Here is a 21100-nt window from a genome sequence, read left to right on the forward strand (position 1 = left end):
ACCGGTGTTCGAATCCCGCAGGCAGGACTAATTTTTCTAATGAAATATGTACTTAACAAATGATTCACGATTGACTTCCACGGTGAAAGAATAACATCGTGTAATAAAAATTAAGCCGGCAAAATTATGATTTGCGTAATTACTAGAGGTAGGGCTTCTTGTGAGTCCGCACGGGTAGGTACCACCAACTTTTTTTTTAATGCTTAGATGGGTGGACGAGCTCACAGCCCACCTGGTGTTAAGTGGTTACTGGAGCCCATAGACATCCACAACGTAGAAGCGCCACCCACCTTGAGATACAAGTTCTAGTCTCAGTATAGTTACAACGGCTGCCCCACCCTTCAAACTGAAACGCATTACTGCTTCACGACAGAAAGAGGCGGGGCGGGGTATCCGCGCGGAATCCTTTGGGCCATGACGACTTTTTTGAAATTGCCGATATCTTCCGTGAAGCAGTAATGCGTTTCGGTTTAAGGGTAGGGCAGCTGTTGTACTGTAAAAACGGAGACTTTAGAATTCTTGTCTCAAGGAGGGTGGCGCATTTACATTGTAGATGTCTCTGGGCTCCGATAATCCCTTAATACCAGGTGGCCTGTGAGCTCGTCCACCGATCAAATCATAAAAAAACCTCAAGACAATTGTCTTAAATGTTTTAAATTATTTTTTTACAAGAATCATGAGGACTTGTAAAATAACATTCGACTCACTCTGCTTTTAGATTTTTTTTATATGTATTATCCGTTTTTCCGTAGCAGCGCTTTAAAAAAAGGAAGTCGATAACATAGTGTAATATTTTCTATGGTAAGGGCGGATTCTGTTTTAGTCTGCCGAATGATGCCATGGAATACAAGAAATGGTATTTATCAGTTTTTTTATTGCTTATATGGTCGGATGAGCTTACAGCCCACCTGGTGTTAAGTGGTTACTGGAGCCCATAGACATCTACGACGTAAATGCGCCACCCGCCTTGAGATATAAGTTCTAAGATCTCAAGTATAGTTACAACAGCTGCCCCGCGCTTCGAACCGAAACGCATTACTGCTTCACGACGGAAATAGGTGGGGCGATGGTACCTACCCGTGCGGACTCACAAGGGGTCCTAACACCAGTAAAAAATAGGTAGTTGTGAGAAATTAACTATGTAACTGAGGAATCCATTAATTCAGTATTAAAACAATTTTGAATTCATTTAATTTTAAATGATACGCACCGGTCACCGTCCTCATCAAACTCGTCAACTCCGACGAGCGAATTAGCCCATAAACACAACCCACTGAGTTTCTCGACGGATCTTCTCAGTGGGTCGCAGTTCCAATCCGGTAGTAGATTCAGCGAAGCATTGCTCTTGCTAGGGCTAGTGTTAACAATTCTCTTAGGCTAAGCCCGTGAGCTCACCAACCGGTCTGCGTTAAGTTGAAATAACCCCTTAGGCTACCAACGATTATATAGGGAAAAAAACACAAGCAAATAATTTGTATAGTACTTTATTATGTCTTATAATATTTATTTATTTTTATAAAAAAAATCCCGGCTATTGGTTTAATGACAGCACAGCTGGTACACTACCCCAATAACATTTAAATCTATTTATTGAAAACTTACACAAATTAAATCTAAAAATCACATTTAAATACATTTCTTTCCATATCTGCAACGTTATGATCATCAAAGGAACATGGCAACATTTGGAATCGATATTTTTTAGTATTATAAATATCGAACTTCGTGGAAATTTGAGATATAAAAACCAAACGTATTTTCACTGTTTTACATTCAATGTTTTTCATCAATTCATTACATTATATACTTAAGAACTCATGTTTCAGGGTGGGTGGCGTCATTTACGTTGTAGATCTCTATGGGCTCGGCTAACCACTTAACACGAGGTTGGCGTGAGTTCATCCACCCATATAAGCAATAAAAGAAATCAATGACTTAACACACTGCAATACGTGAAAAAGTTTTATGCTTAATTTTTTTTTTCTTAGATGTGTGGACGATCTCACAGCCCCCTAGTGTTAAGTGGCTACTGGAGCCCATAGACATCTACAACGTAAATGCGCCACCCACCTTGTGATATAAGTTCTAAGGTCTCAGTTACAACGGCTGCCCCGTACTTCATACCGAAACGCATTACTGCTTCACGGCAGAAATAGGCAGGGTGGTGGTACCTACCCGTGCGGACTCAGAAGAAGTCCTACCACCGGTAATTCTGCAAATTATAATTTTGCGGATTTGATTTTTATTACACGGTGTTATTCCTTCACCGTGGAAGTCGAAACCTCATCCTTTAGGCCACGACGACTTAATACAGTCGATCCTAGGAACTGTTTAACTAACTAGTTAAAGCTGTCCTTTGAAAATCTGAATACCGTTTATGGACCCATATGTAACTAGCTACTCAAATTTCCGGGAGATTATGAGGTTACGAACACGAGGGATCACAGATCGCTTCGCTGGTCGAGACTAGTGGCTGGGCAAGGGGTACAAAGTTTTTGCTTCACGTATTTAATATAAGCGGCCCGCTCCGGCTCCGCTCGAGTCTTTAACAAAAATTTCAACGATATTTGACGTTGTTTTATTTTTAAAATTTTTATTTAAAAAATAAAACAACGTCAAATGTGTGTCAAACGTGTTCTTTTGAACACGTATTGCGGCATAACTGCAATAGTTAGACATATGCTGTCGCGACACTTTTTGTAATTAATAATGTGTTCTACAAAGTCGTTGTACATTATTTTATTCTATCATCAATAGTTTTCGCAGGGCTCGCGATGTAAAGAATATTTTAGGTAATTTTTTTACACCTTGGGTTACATTATTGGAGTTTTAGTAAAGATCCCTAATTTTTTTCAAAAAATATTATAGCCTATATCACTCGGGAATAGTGTAGCTTCCAAGCAGTGAAAGAAATTTTCAAATCGGCTTAGTAGTTTCGGAGCCTATTCAATACAAACAAACAAACAAATCTTTCCTCTTTATAATATTATTAGTAAGATATAGATGATATCTCACTTTGTACCAATTCCTCTAAATTTCAACTCAATACACTTTATGTAATCAGCAGTAGTCTCAATTGGAGTAGTCAATAATAGTTCCAATTAAGAGTAAAATATAGCATTACAAACGCTCAAGCACCGTTATTAAGAATTGTTATTCTTACAAATAATTGGTTCTCGAAAATCGACTAATGTTTAGTTTAAAGGCGGTCGCACACCAAGAGCACTCATTTACATTTTTTTCTTTTTTATTCATAGCCTATTAAAAAAAAATTGCTTGTAATATAACTATGTAGTCAAAATTAGGTTCGTTTGCAGTCGAATCACATTTTTTACAATATCAAAAAATGGTCTTATGGTTGAGCGTCATAGTAATTCTAACGTTAAATAAATAGTTAAAAAACTAAAAAGCACGCTTTTATAGAAAATCGAACTAAAAAAAGGGTGCGTGTACTTATGTACGCGCGTAAGAAGTTATACTTTATTTTTATTAAATTTATTACTCTTTTTTTATTTAAATTTTAATCAGTTTGAAAAAAAATCGATTATACAACATCCTCAAACACGCATATTGGACATCACTTTTCTTGACATCGTATAAATTCGGTAATTCTCGGTACGGTTCGGAAAGTTCACCTGCGGCTATATTCATTATGTATCATGAGCGATTTAGTGGGCAACTTCATTCTGTTAATTTTGTGTCCCGGTGCGCGCGCATCGTAAAATTTCACTCTCATCAATTTTTCATAACGCGCCTAAAGAAGTATAACTTCAAAAAAACAGAAATTGAGTTCCGAATCCGAGGTTTTGAAAGGGTTCAAAAACATGATCATAGTTTCCGTTACATACATACATACTAACATATATATGAAGCTAATGAAAGCATATTAAAAATTGAGATATTGGTTTTAAGACTAATTTCAAGATTATCTACACGTTGAGTGTATAATAATGTTCGCCGTTATAAGTATACTTGAGTTAAGACTCAAATTTGTATGGAGTTGGAACAGCTTCCCTACGTTTGCCGCTAGGGGCGCTGTTCCAACTCCATACAAAATTGAGTTAACTTTTAGGCGAGCGAGAAGTTAAAAAACTCGCACCGAGCACACTGAACTGTTACGTTACAGGTGAATCCTCCCGGTTAGCGACCATTTTAAGAATAATATATATGTACATATATCACCTAAAGAAAGAGGCCTTGCTGAACTGAAAACACTGAATATTACTTGAAGCATTAGGAAAACGATTGACATGTTTTCAGATCAATGATTTACAGAAATCTTATCCTATCAAAATGGATGCATAGATGTTCAATTTGATAAATTGAGACTACAAATGTTTGACCTCATGTTTATTGAGTCAATCATAATTAAATGTCGTTTTATTAGACTCAAATTGTGTTAGCTTGTAATCTGCGGCGAAGACAGCTCCCCACGTGCGGGGCTGGAGGTCGTTGACCTCGACCTTCAGTGTACTTTTAAACGTCTTACATTGCGTGTTCAAAAAAAAAGTTGTAAGTAAAATTGGCGAACACAAATAGACGTCACGATTCTCAGAATCATAATATATTTACTAATCACTATGATGTCTCTTACAACAAGCACAATAAATAAGCAGTTTCTCTATAAGAAATGGCGATTGAATCTCTCTTATGCCACAAAATATACTATGATTAGGCACAACTTGAAAATATTTCTTAATTAAAACGAAATTCATTTAATGGTGTAAAATTAATCTAAATATTTTTATAAATATACATATATACTTTACAGAGTTCACAATGACTTTAAGATGGTAAATTATCGTATTATTGGCACTGAGTCTACAAATCCAGAAATAGGTGTTTGTTTAAATGCTGTTTACTTATTTGAATTCTAATTATTAACAGAGTTTTGTATGAATTTTCAGAACAATATGGCATAAGCTTCTAGAAATGCTAAGATCAGGAAATAACCAAGAGCACCGGTAGCAATCACTTTACTCAATTCAGATTACTAACATTCGAGGGACAATAATTGCATAGTTTACCTTAATTTATAAAATTCGAATGAACATGACAACCGATTTAAGTTAGTACCAAAATGAAACTGAATAGAGATGTTACGAATTTTATTGGCACTATTCTGCATACCCTCAGCCATGTCACCATGTTTTATTACTATATATACATAAATACTATGCATTCCAGGCTCCTTGGTATTATTATAATTAATATGATCACTTCATTATCCCCTACCTATTCACTGGTAGCCTGAGAGAATTTTGCTAACACTGGCCCTAGCAAGAGCAGTGCTTGGTAGAATCTACCACCGGATCGGAAACGCGACCCCCTGAGAAGATCCGGCGAGAAACTCAGTAGGCGACCACATTAACAATCTGCATCCACAGCTACCTGGCCTGGGGTCGTGAGTCATTAAAAAAACATCACCCTTACTGCTACCTTCATGTTCACCGAAACATTAATATAATTTACAATAAAAAAGATTTAAATTTTAAAACAATTCATAAACCATGAACACAATACTAAAATACTTTTCAAAAAGGCAGTGATAATTTTCTTATATACTACAAATTTATTTAATAACAGCCAAATTCGTTACACTAGTCACCTAACTAGGTCGGAGTTAAACAAGAGATACCCATTTAATAAAATATTCGATTGTATAATTTCGATCATTTTTATAATAACACCTGGTACGCCAACAGAAATTACGCGTTTGCATTTATAACGGACAATTTTTATTCACATAAAATGTTCATAATCACTATGTAAATTGGTTCCTTATCGTATAACCACATCATTAGTAGATCCAGTCGTCAAAGCACACTAATTACTATTGCGATCGTTACTGGCCATTAAAATTCGTGAATTGATTATTAACCTATCCATTAAATGGCTTTACACGAAGATCTAGTAAATGCTAAATTAATTTTAAAATAGGCACATTGCTTGCATACAAAACAACTTTTTAATGTGGCCATTAAAAAACTTTAAAAAAAATACAAGTTTCAACTGAGAACCGTAATCAAAGCTTCCTTCAAATTTTATGTACAATATAAATATAAATGTGATTTCAAAGTCTTATAAATCAAAACAAAATAATTCATCTAATTTGAAGATCACAATATATATCATCTAATCGATTCATCCTTTTTAGGGATTAAAAATTATATAAAACCTAATATACTATTTCAAAAAAAAATATATAAAACCTAATACACTATTTTAAGACATTTTCAAGTTCAGTAGCATATTTACTAATTTTCTTAATTTTGCCCTATAGCATAACATCATCCAAACATTTTTTTATTCCAATCTAGCTATAGAACCTAAACTATAATTTGAGTACCTTGCCAAAATTGCCAAAGATTATTATTTTCTAAAAAAAAACAAAAAAAAAACTTTAATCACCTAATAATTGGCAGTACAAAATACTATGGCCATGAGATCCAGAGTGGCCTTAGTAAGCACAAAATATAAATATTAATTAAAAAAAAAAAACAATTTTGTAATCTTTTGTATGTAGTAATAAATGCGAGTAATAAGATACGGTTTTCGAAAAGTCAACAGTAACATACAAAGTTAATTAATTAATATAAGGAAGAATATAAACATTAATTTGCCAAGACGAGCTTAAACACTTACCATCCTTAATCATTTTACATTTAACGAAACCCGCAATATTGAGCCTCTAATATAATTACATTCTCACGCGTCTAATGTTTTTCAATTGCTCTGTGTTATAAATATAAAACATTTGTAAATTGGTATGTTTTTTATCCTGCAAAACTTTTAGGAGGCGCTACGATCTACCCACAAATTCAAATTAGCTATTTACCGCGACCAAAATTATTTTCGACTACTACCGCCATTATCATTTTATATTAGATTTGTTTTCTTTAAAGACTTAAATGCGGTTTGAAGTCTTAAGCGGTGGACCTCAGTTTGGCCCTTGACATTTTTGTTGTCCAGGATTGACGGTGACCCCTCGTCAAATCCAAAGGTCGCCTGTCTATAAACGTAAAAAAATAACATTAATAAAAAGCTAACAACAAACATTATAGTATCATTGAAAACAATATATAAATCAGAGTTCACTGAATCAAACCTCAAAAAGATTATTCACTCACTTCTTGCCTCTATTCCACAATATGTGTAGTCGGCGTAACATATCCTATTTTTATAAGTATTCGTCAAACATTCTTTATGTCAAATGAAACACGAATCATAATGCACGTTGTCATATACGTACTAATAGTTCCGTTATAATATATATATATATGTATTCACTTATATTAGCCCCTAATGACGTCACGCGTCGTAAACTTTCCACTAGGCCACCCCCAGTAATTTTTGCGTGGCAATTTTGAATAAAAATAACACTTTTCCCGAATCCAAGTGAGCGACGATCAAGATATTGCACGTTCGTTTGCAATCGAATAGAGTGAGATACACGACCGCGCCCCCGTTAGGTGCGGGGGGTTGGGGGGTCACTGGATGCGCACTAGCACCCGCAGCCTCAGCTCAGTTGTTGGCGGCGGCGGCGCGCTCTTTTTGCTCACGAAAAAACTTTGAGAGCCTCTGTTTCTGCAGCTCGTTGTAGCGGCGGCTGCAGCGGCGCACCTCGTCCAGCAGCGCGAGCACGGCGCGATTGTGCGGCGACGCGCGCTCGGCCCGCCTCAGATCGGACAGCGCGGCCTCGTAGTTCTTAAGGGCGAAGTTCGCTTGGCCCCGCCGGTACAGGGCCTTCTCGTTGCGAGGGCTTCTGTCCAGCACCTGAGGGGAAAGAGGGGGGGGGGTCTCATTAAGTAATCTATTTTTTTTTCCTTTTTTTACCTATTCGCTGGTAATCTAAAAGGAAATTCCAGCCAGTTTTTTTTTGCTTATATAATTGGGCGAGCTCACAGCCTTATGTTAAATGGTTACTGGAGCCCATAGACATCTACAACCTAACGCCACCTGCCTTTGAGATATGGGTTTTAAGGTCTCAGTATAGTTACAAAAGTGTAGTAGTGTACTTCGCTGTACTCGCTTTTGCGGTAGGCAGTGGCTTGGCTCTGGCCCTGCCATTGCTGAAGTCCATGAGCGACGGTAACCTCCTCACCATCACGTAGGCCGTTTGCTCGTTTGCTACCAATGGAACAAAAAAATTGAAATAAACAAAAAAAGTTAGTACGGTCACCACAAAAACACAAGTAAAAAGTCAAAACAAAATTATTCGTAATTTTTTTTAAATGTCGGTTTAGTGCACCGGTTTAGTGCAAGATGCACAATTTTACAGCGACCTGTGAATCGGCGTGCACTGCATTCTAGTAATTCTAGCGGCCCGCGCTTGTGTATGCACTGCATCTTAACATCTTTTATCTCCGCTTGTATAAAAACGCGTGCTACCGCTGTACGGTGACCGGTACCACAAGCACCGGTCTGGTATGAACTGCACTCCATTTTTATTTTTATGGCGCCCTGAGAAAATTTTAGTAAAACTATTATTCACCTGCGTACAGCACTCGATACACGCTCTGTAGTCTTCGGTTCTCGAGTAACACGCGGCCAGATTCAAATTACACTGCAGTATAAACGTTGATGTTAAATCTATTACTGGAAGAAATATATTAATTACTAACCGTACTAGCCCGGTTTTCTGAGCATTTAAAATTAATATTATTATTTATTGTCATTATTATTAGGGAGTCCAACACTCATATAAATATTAGCCTATCCATTAAGTACATGTATTTTCTACATGGATACCAAGTTTCAAGTCAATCGGATGCATGGTTCAGTAGTTATAACGGAACATCCGTAAAAACCACTGTAGATTTATATATTAGTATAGATTCTACAAGGATATGTCTTCTGCATTATACAAATTTTATGTCGCGAGCTAGTTTTCCAGTTTCCAGGTGGGGTCTAGTATTGCCAATTATCGATATAACTGAGACTTTGGACAGCAGCGGTATACGCGTTGTCATGTTTATGAGCTTCGGTTAACATTTAGCGTCAAGTGGGCCATGAACTCGTCTGTTCGTTGACAGAATTAACAAATTGTGAGCCCGCAATGTAGTAGGGAAAAGGCAACGCGTCACAAGACACCGTTGCCATTTTTTTTCTAAATATCTTGGTAACGAGACCTTTGAGCCAAATATTTTTCTTCTTATATTCTCTGTTATAATATGAACCGAAATGAAATGAAGTTTATTAATTTGAGACTTTAATCAATAGGGATGACATTAAATGAAACGAGACGAGATGAATATAATAAAATCTCAATAAAGTATTGGTTAGTTACTGAGACTTTTTCAGTGGACTGGACTTTTTGAAGAACCCGAGAAGCTACGTCCAATGTGAGTGAATTTGTTTAATTTTCTTACATTTGTTCACTTTCACAGATGCTAAGCTTCACTCCTCGCGTTCCCGTCAAAGAATTAACACCGTTGCATGACCTTTTGGTTCATCTGATCGTTAATTGCGATACATTGCGTACAAGCCAAAATTTAAAATTCCGTTAACCTCCGTTTCAGAGATTCGTCTCAATACACCGGACATTACACGGTAAATTTTTGGTTTAAATTGATTTGATAATTTTTTCTCTTTTTTCATCGTGTGATACTCACTATGTTCTGTCTCTTTCTCGTGCATTCCTTGTACTATACTCAAAGCGTAGTCGACGTATCTGAGGCACTTGCGGTACTTTCTGATCGCGGCTTTGTACCGACGCTCGCTGAACATTCCATTGCCGGCTGCCTTGACGTCCCTTATGCACGATATTAAATCGTCTAACTGTAGAAAGACAAGTTCACACGGTATAATATAAGCTAGTAAGTAGCACTGTAACAAATTTATTAAGCCTTTTTTATTTATTCATTCATTCATTTATTTATTTACTTGGTTGCACCAACAAAGTGATCATCACAATACAAAACATTGACAAATCGACAGTAAGTACATGACAGATGTCACCTCAATTATACCTTCAATGAATTATACGTACTATCGACAGTGCAATAATTGACAACGTCATGAAATTAGAAAAGTAAAAATACTAAGAGTAATTCCAAGAAATATAAAATCCAGTATAATACTTTGTCACTAAGCAACACATTATTTAATATCTATCTACACTTATTAGAAACTAAAACCTGATTACATTTGTTTAATTATTATTAGGTTATATTTAGTTGGTAAATGACCTGCGCCTGTATGTTGTAAGACAATTATTATTACAAAAAAAAAACATTTATCTTGTCATTTATCTAAACAAGTATCTTGAAGATCGCCAGCTGATCAGTGACCGACAGTACGGTTTCCGTCACGGTCGCTCAGCTGGCGATCTTCTTGTATACCTTACTCACAGGTGGGCTGAAGCCTTGGAGAGCAAGGGCGAGGCTCTTGCTGTGAGCCTTGATATCGCGAAGGCCTTCGACAGGGTCTGGCATAGGGCACTTCTGTCGAAGCTACCATCTTACGGAATCCCCGAGGGTCTCTGCAAGTGGATCGCTAGCTTTTTGGATGGGCGGAGCATCACGGTCGTTGTAGACGGTGACTGTTCTGATACCATGACCATTAACGCTGGCGTTCCACAAGGTTCGGTGCTCTCCCCCACGCTTTTCATCCTGTATATCAATGACATGCTGTCTATTGATAGCATGCATTGCTATGCGGATGACAGCACGGGGGATGCGCGATATATCGGCCATCAGAGTCTCTCTCGAAGCGTGGTGCAAGAGAGACGATCAAAACTTGTGTCTGAAGTGGAGAACTCTCTGGGGCGAGTCTCCAAATGGGGTGAATTGAACTTGGTTCAATTCAACCCGTTAAAGACACAAGTTTGCGCGTTCACTGCGAAGAAGGACCCCTTTGTCATGGCGCCGCAATTCCAAGGAGTATCCCTGCAACCTTCCGAGAGTATTGGGATACTTGGGGTCGACATTTCGAGCGATGTCCAGTTTCGGAGTCATCTGGATGGCAAAGCCAAGTTGGCGTCCAAAATGCTGGGAGTCCTCAACAGAGCGAAGCGGTACTTCACGCCTGGACAAAGGCTTCTGCTTTATAAAGCACAAGTCCGGCCTCGCGTGGAGTACTGCTCCCATCTCTGGGCCGGGGCTCCCAAATACCAGCTTCTTCCATTTGACTCCATACAGAGGAGGGCCGTTCGGATTGTCGATAATCCCAGTCTCACGGATCGTTTGGAGCCTCTGGGTCTGCGGAGGGACTTCGGTTCTCTCTGTATTTTATACCGTATGTTCCATGGGGAGTGCTCTGAGGAATTGTTCGAGATGATACCGGCATCTCGTTTTTACCATCGCACCGCCCGCCATCGGAGTAGAGTTCATCCGTACTACCTGGAGCCACTGCGGTCATCCACAGTGCGTTTCCAGAGATCTTTTTTGCCACGTACCATCCGGCTATGGAATGAGCTCCCCTCCACGGTGTTTCCCGAGCGCTATGACATGTCCTTCTTCAAACGAGGCTTGTGGAGAGTATTAAGCGGTAGGCAGCGGCTTGGCTCTGCCCCTGGCATTGCTGAAGTCCATGGGCAACGGTAACCACTCACCATCAGGTGGGCCGTATGCTCGTCTGCCTACAAGGGCAATAAAAAAAAAAAAAAAAAAAAAAAAAAAAAAAAAAAAAAAAAAAAAAAAAAAAAAAAAAAAAAAAAAAAAAAAAAAAAAAAAAAAAAAAAAAAAAAAAAACATTTATTACATGACTTAAAATTAGTTCAGCGCAATCGGACAACTCCGAATAAACATTGACGGGGACCGCGCTACCATGGACATTATTGTAGTCCCAAAGGATTCTGTTTAAGGGAGAGTATATTAAGAGTTTTTATTTTAGTTTTATTGCTTAGATGGGTGGCCGAGTTCACAGCCCACCTGGTGTTAAGTGGTTACTGGAGCCCATAGACATCTACAACGTAAATGCGCCACCCATTTTAGAGATATAAGTTCTAAGGTCTCAGTATACAACGGCTGCCCCACCCTTCAAACCGAAACGCATTACTACTGCAGAAATAGGTGGTAGCACCTACCTTAAAAAAAAAAAAAAGGTCCTACCATCAGTAATTATGCAAATTATAATTTTGCGGGTTTCATTTTTATTGCACGATGTTATTCCTTCACCGTGGAAGTCAATCGTGAACATTTGTTAAGTACCTTTTTCATTAGAAAAATTGGTACCCGCCTGCGAGATTCGAACACGGGTGCATCGCTACATACGAATGCACCGGACGTCTATCTTTTAGGCCACGACGACTTCAGAGTTTAAATATTATATTAGGGTATTGTATCACAGTGTTCGCTGGTTTATATAATGTTTTTACGTTAACCACAGATGTATAAATCGACCGAATCGGTGCCTTATGGATCCCACGCACAGGCTTTTATCGTCGATAAATTGCGACGTATTTCATTCTTACTGACTTATGATACTTAACGAAAACCGCGGGGCACATCTAGTACTTTTATATATTTCGCAAAGTTACTAGAGGAACCAGTGTGCTTAGTGCGAGTTTTTTAACGTTCTGGATAGCGTAAAAGTTAACCCAATTTGGTATGCAGTTGGAACAGCGCCCCTACCGGAAAACGTACGCAAACGATCCCATTCCATATACAAATATGAGTTAACTTTTACGCTATCGAGAACGTTAAAAAACTCGCACTAAACACACGGACCGACCAGACGATAAAGTTTTATTTTATTTTTCGTATTTCGTGATCTCAATTCAGTTATCGGTAATTATTAATTCATTTATTCATTAGAATCAGTGAATTATCTTAATAAATTTGAATTCTTGATATAAAGAAACGTTAATAGATTTTACGATCTTTTCTTAAAGTCTTCTAAATTAACGTCACTTAATCATTCATGATAACATTTCACTCGACCGTGTTTATTCAAGAGCTTCATTTATTTCATAATACTAGTGGCCCCGCAGTAGTCGAAATTCGACTATAATTAATTGAAATTATAAGTTTCGACATTATTATGGTTCTATTGTTACAGATTTCGCCAATACTATACTATAGTAGACAAATACTCGTAATATTAAAGATAAACAATATTAACCTATTCTCAGTTTGACTACAGACTTTAAAAAATAACAAAAGTTTGACAATAAATATACTCTATATTTGAGTGTCAAATACTTTTTTTTTTTGCTTAGATGGGTGGACGAGCTCACAGCCCACCTGGTGTTAAGTTGTTACTGGAGCCCATAGACATCTACAACGTAGACGCGCCACCCACCTTGAGATACAAGTTCTAAAGTCTCAGTATAGTTACAACGGCTGCCCACCCTTCAAACCGAAACGCATTACTGCTTCACGGCAGAAATAGGCAGGGCGGTGGTACCTACCCGCGCGGACTCACAAGTGGTCCTACCACCATTAACATGGTAGTGTGTATAATGTTTTCTTTATGGATTTAATGTATTTTTAAACCATAATTTAAAAAAAATTGGCATTCTGCACTTCTTCTCTATATTCTCTATAAGTGTGAAAAATTTCATACTCCTCCATACGCGCAATTTTTGTATAAAGGAGTACAAAGTTTTTGCTTCACGTATTAATATATAGATCACTCCCCAACCTAACGCTAACAATCTTATTCTTATAAGCAACGAGAACGTATTATTTCTAGTCGTACATAGAAATTGTATATTGAGAATTAAAAAAGAAAATTAACTATAGCACAGTTTTCATAGATAAATAAAACTGCTTTTATTTTTATATTATAATTGCATTTTATTTCTAATTTTTCCTTTGGCGAATTAATTCAAATGTCGACGAATAATAACAAATTGGTCGTTCGTGACCACGAAACTAACATTATAAACGGTAACAAAAATACTATTATATTAAATTATGTTACGTTAATAATAATAATAAAAAAAGATATCGCAATTTAGATCTTGGCAGGCGCATAATCATTTCGATTATCATATTTTAATAATCAAGTTGAAATTGGTATTGTATGGATATTTAATTTTGTGCAACCAATCCTTTAAATACTTTTTATTTTTATTTTATACTATAGTAACGTGACCTTTAAGCCAAATCTTATTTCTACTTTTATTCTGTTTTAAAAGAAATGATATGAAACGAAATGAGATGAAGTTGATTCATTTGGGACTTTTAACCAATTGAGATGAAATTTAATGAAACGAGATAAGATAGGTCGAAATATTATCTCTAATTATAAAATGATAGTTATATACTAAGACTTTTTCAATGGACTTTTTGGAGGAACCCGAGAATCTACATCCGACACCATTGTTTCATTTTCTCACATTTTTGCACTTTCACAGATATTAAAAAGTTAATAAACCATCGTTGTTTATATACATATATAAATTTAAACCTGAAGAATAACGGAATTAACAAGATAAAACAATTCACCCAACTTCACTCCTCACGTTCCTGCGAGAGTTTCCCAAATCTCTACACAATTAAACAAAACATCATACTCCAGAAGTCGGGGCATTAAAAGAAAAAACTACCCACCAATTAATTTAAAAAAGTTTTTACTTAAAGTAGGTTTTATGCTTCTCTCTAATCACGACGACAAATATCGACGCTTGAAAGGCAAACGTGACTAAGCGACAATAACTGCTTTGTACTTAAATGATAGGCAATAACCATACTCGATGCGCAAAAAAAATATATTTCTAGGTCTATTAAAATGATTTCAAGCCTACAGCTAGATTCGTTAAAATTGAATTTTTGAAGTTATACTTCTTTAGGCGCGTTATGAAAAATTGATGAGAGTGAAATTTTACGATGCGCGCGCACCGTGACACAAAATTAGCAGAATGAAGTTGCCCACTAAACCGCTCATTACAATACGGCCGACGTAACTTGGCGAGTCTGAATATAGCCGCAGGTGAACTTTCCGAACCGTACCGAGACTTACCGAATTTATACGATGTCAAGAAAAGGGATGTCCAATATGCGTGTTTGAAGATGTTGTTTAATCGATTTTTTTCAAATTGATTAAAATTTAAATAAATAAAAAAAGAAATAAATTTAATAAAAATAAAGTATAACTTCTTACGCGCGTACATAAGTACACGCACCCTTTTTTTTCAGGTATTTCAACTTTAAATTAGTGTACTGTAAAGTTCACGTTTGCCTTTCAAGCGTCGATATGTAATTGTAAAATGCCTTTTCTCGCTTTCACTCACCGAAACGGCTCCAATATTCCTCCAGTCCGTCGGGAATTCGGGTATTTTGTCGGAGGTGCCATCCCTGCAGCACACGTCCCAGTTCTGCTCTGTTATTTCGCCGCAGTCTTCGATCACGCATTCCTAGAAAAATCACTTGTAAGCAAACAGCAGGGTTCAAACACTATAGTCAAACGACTGATTTGATAAAATTATTTTCCTAAAACACGGTACATTTAAAATTTTTTTTAATCGTCATTTATGAACTTTTTGGCGGGAACGCGAGTGAAGTTGTGTGATTTGTTTTATTTTGTCTAATTAGTGTTTCTTCAGGTTTCAATGTGTAATAACGGTGGTTTATTAACTGTTTAATATCTGTGAAAGTGCACAAAAGTGGGAAAATGAAACAAAGCCACTGAACGTAACTTCTCGGGATCTTCCAAAAAGTCCACTGAAAAAGTCTCAGTAAATGACCACCATTTTACTGAGATTATACTTCATCCCATATCGTCTCATCTCATTTCATTTCATTTCGTTTTCATTTCACTTCATGCCATGTTTCATTATAATCAACTTCATTTCATTTCATAATATCATTTTCATATAAAAAAGTATGTATCATTAAAATTAAAATAAGACTTGACCTGAAGGTCTTAGTAACCAGGTTACAAAATCCCTTAAAAAATATCGTTTATTATTAAATTGTTACCTAATCTTTCCTGCGATACTCTAGACTGAGTTTCTAAAAATGATTTACTCTTTACAATTTGTCTCTGAAATATATTACTCTTTATCAATCCTCGGCTATAGACGGCGGTTTGATTGATGGTGACCACTCACCATCGTGTGAGCCGTACGTTAGTTTGCCATCAAAGTCAATACGATAGAATAACCGAAACGTGCTTCTAAATATTAAGTAAGCCCTATGTAGTGGTTCGAACTAGGTGTGTGTTCGATTCTTGAACTGGTACCAATTTTTTTGTACATTTTTTTTCCTGCCTAATATGATAGTAACCCTAACGTGTAGGTGAGCTCTCGGAGCTCAAACCAGCAGGCGTTGTTAACACTGACCCTAGCAAGAGAGCAGTGCTTCACAGAATCTACCACGGGATCGGAAACGCTACCACTGAGAAGATCCGGCGAGAAAGTGGGCTTGTGTACATAGTGGGCTTGTGTACATAATATATATTCATTCAATGAAGGAACTACATCGCATATTACAAGTTTAAACTAAATTATTCGTGTTGTGAGCTCACATACATGCTTTCCTCTTTCGTTACTAGGGTAGTCGATATTTCAATCTAATTGAAACTTCAGTCTTATATTAAACGGCATAAGATATTTATTATTATCGCAGTCAGTTCAGTGCTGGTCCAACTAGATCTATATTAAGACCATTGAACTGGAATTTTATAATATGTAAATTGTTATCTCCATTATAATTATTAAATTCCTAACGTAAATCTATATGAAATCTTAAAAAAATATGGAAATCCATTGCATTCTTTACTAGAAGACTTATCTTAATCAGCATTTTATCTAAATATTCTAATCGAACAAGAGTTCTTAGGGTTCAAAGGCGGCGACTTATGCATACGTTTTTAAATAAATATTTTATATATCGTTTTTTTTTTTAGTTTATTTATTTTCATGTTCTGAAGCCGCCTTCAACCAAAGATTGCTTACAAAAGTATCTTTAATATCTACTGCACTGCTTTGAGCGTGGCCTGACAACAATATGGAAAGAGCACTTGAAGCTCTCGCAACGGCGTCCGATATACATATAAGTGTGAGCAAGAGATCTGATAAAAATGATTTATGATTCAGTTCGCACTGTTATAAGACAACCCTACATCTTTTAAGTACTGCTGAGGTAGGGTACTTTCCTGCTCAGTCAGTATTTTCAGTGGCAAGCAGTAAACCATAGTTCCTAATAGTTTTAGTTCACTTTTTAAATCTCCGTCGCGACAACACGTCTGTTGGTTTAATTCGAAATTTGTATCTTGCAACATCTAATATTAAACCGACAATTAATTACAAAGCCAATTGGCAATTAGCGGTAGGCAGCGGCTTGGCTCTGCCCCTGGCATTGCTGAAGTCCATGGGCGACGGTAACCACTCACCATCAGGTGGGCCGTATGCTCGTCCGCCTACAAGGGCAATAAAAAGAATAAAATAAAATAAAATCTTATTTTGTGAAACTTTATTTAAAAAAAAAACCGAAAAATCCCGAATCCTTATAACACCGCACGTTTGTAATGGCCCAAGCATAAGTTAACGTCGTCGAATTCTAAAAAATATATTTGACTAGCTGACCCGGCAGACTTCGTAGTGCCTGAATCGATAGATAAAAGACCTAAACTTTTGTGTAAAACAATCTTAAACCAAACAAAAGGAATCCGTCCGACGGGGGACACATGAAAGGAAAAACAAAATTGTTATATTTATTTATTTCCAAGCATTTTCATATTTATTTACCTTTTAAACCTTCCCTGGACTTCCACAAGTAATTCAAGACCAAAATTAGCCAAATCGGTCCAGCCGTTCTCGAGTTTTAGCGAGACTAACGAACAGCAATTCATTTTTATATATGAAGCATATTTTATATATGAGATAGAAAATTACATATTTAAAAATAGAAAAGGACGTTTACCAACATACCGCCCCGGGCCTCCCGTCGTCCCCTTCGCCGTATCTCTGCATCTCGTCGACCAGTTCGAATCCGGCGACCACCTCCCCGAATATAACATTAGTGCCGTTTATGTGCGGGCACGGTATCGTCGTTATACAGAACTGCGAACTGTTTGTGTCCGGTCGACCTTCGTTCGCCATCGCCAGTACCCCAGACTTTGCCTGATGACAAAATAAATTTTTGTTTGACTGTCGCTCGACTGGTGCTGCTGTGCGTGTGACTAGAACGCTAGTGCAAAGCAGAGGAAGAAGGAATAAAAGGATAAGTAATGAGTATATTAGAGGAAGTGTTAGAGTAGACCCGGTGATTGACAAATTAAAGAGCGGACGGTTAGCTTGGTATGGACATGTGATGCGTAGAGAGAAGATGCATTTGCTAGGAGATGTATGGAAATGCTAGTGCGAGGCAGAGGGAGAAGAAACAAAAGGATAACTATTGAGTATAACAGAGGAAGTGTGAAAGTAGACTCGGTGATTGACAAATTAAAGAGCGGACGGTCAGCGTGGTATGGACATGTGATGCGTAGAGAGAAGATGCATTTGCTAGGAGATGTATGGAATTGGTAGTGCAAGATAGAGGGAAAAGGAATAAAAGGATAAGGAATGAGTATATCAGAGGAAGTGTGAAAGTGGCGCCGTGACAAATTAAAGAGCGGACGGTTAGCGTGGTATGGACATGTGATGCGTAGAGAGAAGATGCATTTGCTAGGAGATGTATGGAAATGGTAGTGCAAGGCAGAGGGAGAAGGAACAAAAGGATAAGGAATTATCAAAATCGATTCACCGAATCAAAAGTTATGAGGTAACAAACAAAAAAAACATACAGCCGAATTGAAAACGTCCTCCTTTTTTGAAGTCGGTTAAAAATTTAATCTAGCTTGTTATTTCTAATCAAATAAAACAAAAAGTGTGAAATGAAATATATTATTCAATTGAAACAAAAAAAAAACCTATGCATTAAAATCGAAAAACAAGATTTATGACGTCTACATGAGATAGTATAATGTAATTGACAAATTGAATGTTGTTTAAAGTAATGTAGGCGGGGACGAGTAAAGACATAAAACATATATTTATGTAAACGTCCACAATCAATAATTAATAATTTATTATACCACATTTATTTTACTGGTGGTAGGACCTCTTGTAAGTCCGCGCGGGTGGTTACCACCACCCTGCCTATTTCTGCCGTGAAGCAGTAATGCATTTCGGTTTGAAGGGTGGGGCAGCCGTTGTAACTATACTGAGACTTTAGAACTTATATCTCAAGGTGGGTGGTGCATTTACGTTGTAGATGTCTATGGGCTCCAGTTAGCAATTAACATCAGGTGGGCTGTGAGCTCGTCCATCCATCTAAGCAATAAAAAAATATATTTATATTTTAATTTTAATATATCGATTTCATTAATTTTTTCCCTATCAAATCAATGATTCGCTGTTACATATAAAATTATAACATAATATAATTTTCTCAAAGACTTATTGTTGCCAAGGAAAAAAAAATACCCATAATCGGAATGCTGTTTGTTAACGCGATACGAATTATTTTCGGATATATGCGATGATAGATTCTTTTATTATAATACTAATCAATAAATGATTACCGACGAACCATATGATCAGCGGGAGGCCTCGATTACTGTTCGTTAGTGAAGCCGCAGGAAATGATTATCATATTATAGAGACGAATCGTTTTTTTCTTCTTTCTCGACGTCATTAAAGATTTGAATGAAGAATGATTGAGAATCTATGGGCTCCGGTAACCACTGAACGCCAGGTGGGCTGTGAGCTTGTCCTCCCATCTATGCAATAAAACAAAAGCTAATCTGCTTAAAATTGCCATAAAAATATAGAATTAAATTTAAAAAATAATAATATAAAATAAAAATATTTAAATGTCACCTATACAAACGCGCATAAGTTAAATATTATATATTATATTTTTTTCGTATTCACCAATGATATAAACGAAAATTTATTGATTATTAACTTGTATTATAAATTCTTTATATTCATTATTTACGGCACAGTTATCAAACTCCACAAATCTCAGGAAATAATCGATAGATGACGGCTTTAATTTCAACTGTTGATCACCTTGAAGACATTATGTAGTTTGATTCAAACTATAAATTGATTCAGCGCGAAACTGGTTTGGTTCTATAAAAAAATATAATGAGATTATATTTAAAACTTCTTTTATTATCGACACAAAATAGTTTTAAACTTTTGAACGTTCGTAATTTGTATTTTTTTTTTGTGTAGACAGACAGACAAGTGAACTAGCGTTCCACGTGACTTTTAAACGAGAACCGAATCTAAAGGGTTTGACCGCCACCCACTTGGAACATGAGGTTAAAAGTTTGAAACGTCCACAAAATCTCAGCCTTCAAACTAGAAACGCGTGGTGACTTCAGAGCAGATAGTATTGGGGAGAAAGGTTCGATTAGATTAGGCGAACATATTTTTCCTACCTAATCGATGGTAGCCTAAGTGGCTATTTCAGATACGCACGGACTGGTGAGCTCACTGGTTTAATTAGAGAGAATTGCTAACACTGGCCCTAGCAAGAGCAGTGCTTCGCAGAATCTACCACCGGATCGGAATCGCGACCCACTGAGAAGATCCGGCGAGAAACTTACTGAGTTGCATCTCTGGGCTAGGTCGCACGTCGAACTCTTGAAGAGCCTAAAAGCACCGACAGTCGATCGGAAAATAGGACGTATGAGCCTCATTACGGATCCTTCTGATCCATTAACGGTGCTTTTAGGTAACTCAGGGGAAAGTGGAAAAAGATCTTAAGATTGAAGCTCATGGGTGATGGTGGTCACGACCCTCAGACATGAGGAACACGACTCGAGGAGGAGGAGGAGGTAACTCAAGCAGCGGTCACCGCCCCCGTTGAACCCGTCACTTGCGACGAAGCGCTCGACGAGTGAATTCACCCATAGCCTACTGAGTTTCTAGCCGGATCTTCTCAGTGAATCGCGTTTCCGATCCGATGTTAGATTCTGCGAAGCACTGCTCTTGCTAGGGCCAATGTTCGCAACACTTCTGGTTTGAACCCCGTGAGCTCACTTACATGTTGGGGTGAAGCTGAAATAGCCTCTCAAGGCTATCAGCATAGAAAAACAAAAAAAGTAACGGATGGACGATAGCGGATTGCAACAATATCTATCGCCGAACAAAAGAAATCATTCAAAACAAAACAAAAGGACCTAAATCGCGTCATTGACGATTTCATTGTGG

The 21100-nt window shown here is 37.2% G+C and overlaps 1 protein-coding gene across 1 annotated transcript in view; it reads right to left on the minus strand.

Annotated features, from left to right (window-relative positions):
• Nucleotides 1–1468: 1468 nt before the first annotated feature.
• Nucleotides 1469–21100, minus strand: part of LOC101741904 (peptidyl-prolyl cis-trans isomerase D) — a 49454-nt gene continuing 29822 nt past the window's right edge. The window contains exons 4-8 of the mRNA XM_038015458.2: nucleotides 17822–18013; nucleotides 15182–15304; nucleotides 9615–9780; nucleotides 8495–8598; nucleotides 1469–7776 (exon numbers count right to left, since the gene is read on the minus strand). Coding sequence (XP_037871386.1) covers nucleotides 7525–7776; nucleotides 8495–8598; nucleotides 9615–9780; nucleotides 15182–15304; nucleotides 17822–18013 — 837 coding nt within the window. The 3' untranslated portion in view covers nucleotides 1469–7524. The remainder of the gene's footprint in view (nucleotides 7777–8494; nucleotides 8599–9614; nucleotides 9781–15181; nucleotides 15305–17821; nucleotides 18014–21100) is intronic.

This window comes from Bombyx mori, chromosome 14, assembly GCF_030269925.1.
Source record: "Bombyx mori chromosome 14, ASM3026992v2".
NCBI lineage: Eukaryota > Metazoa > Arthropoda > Insecta > Lepidoptera > Bombycidae > Bombyx > Bombyx mori.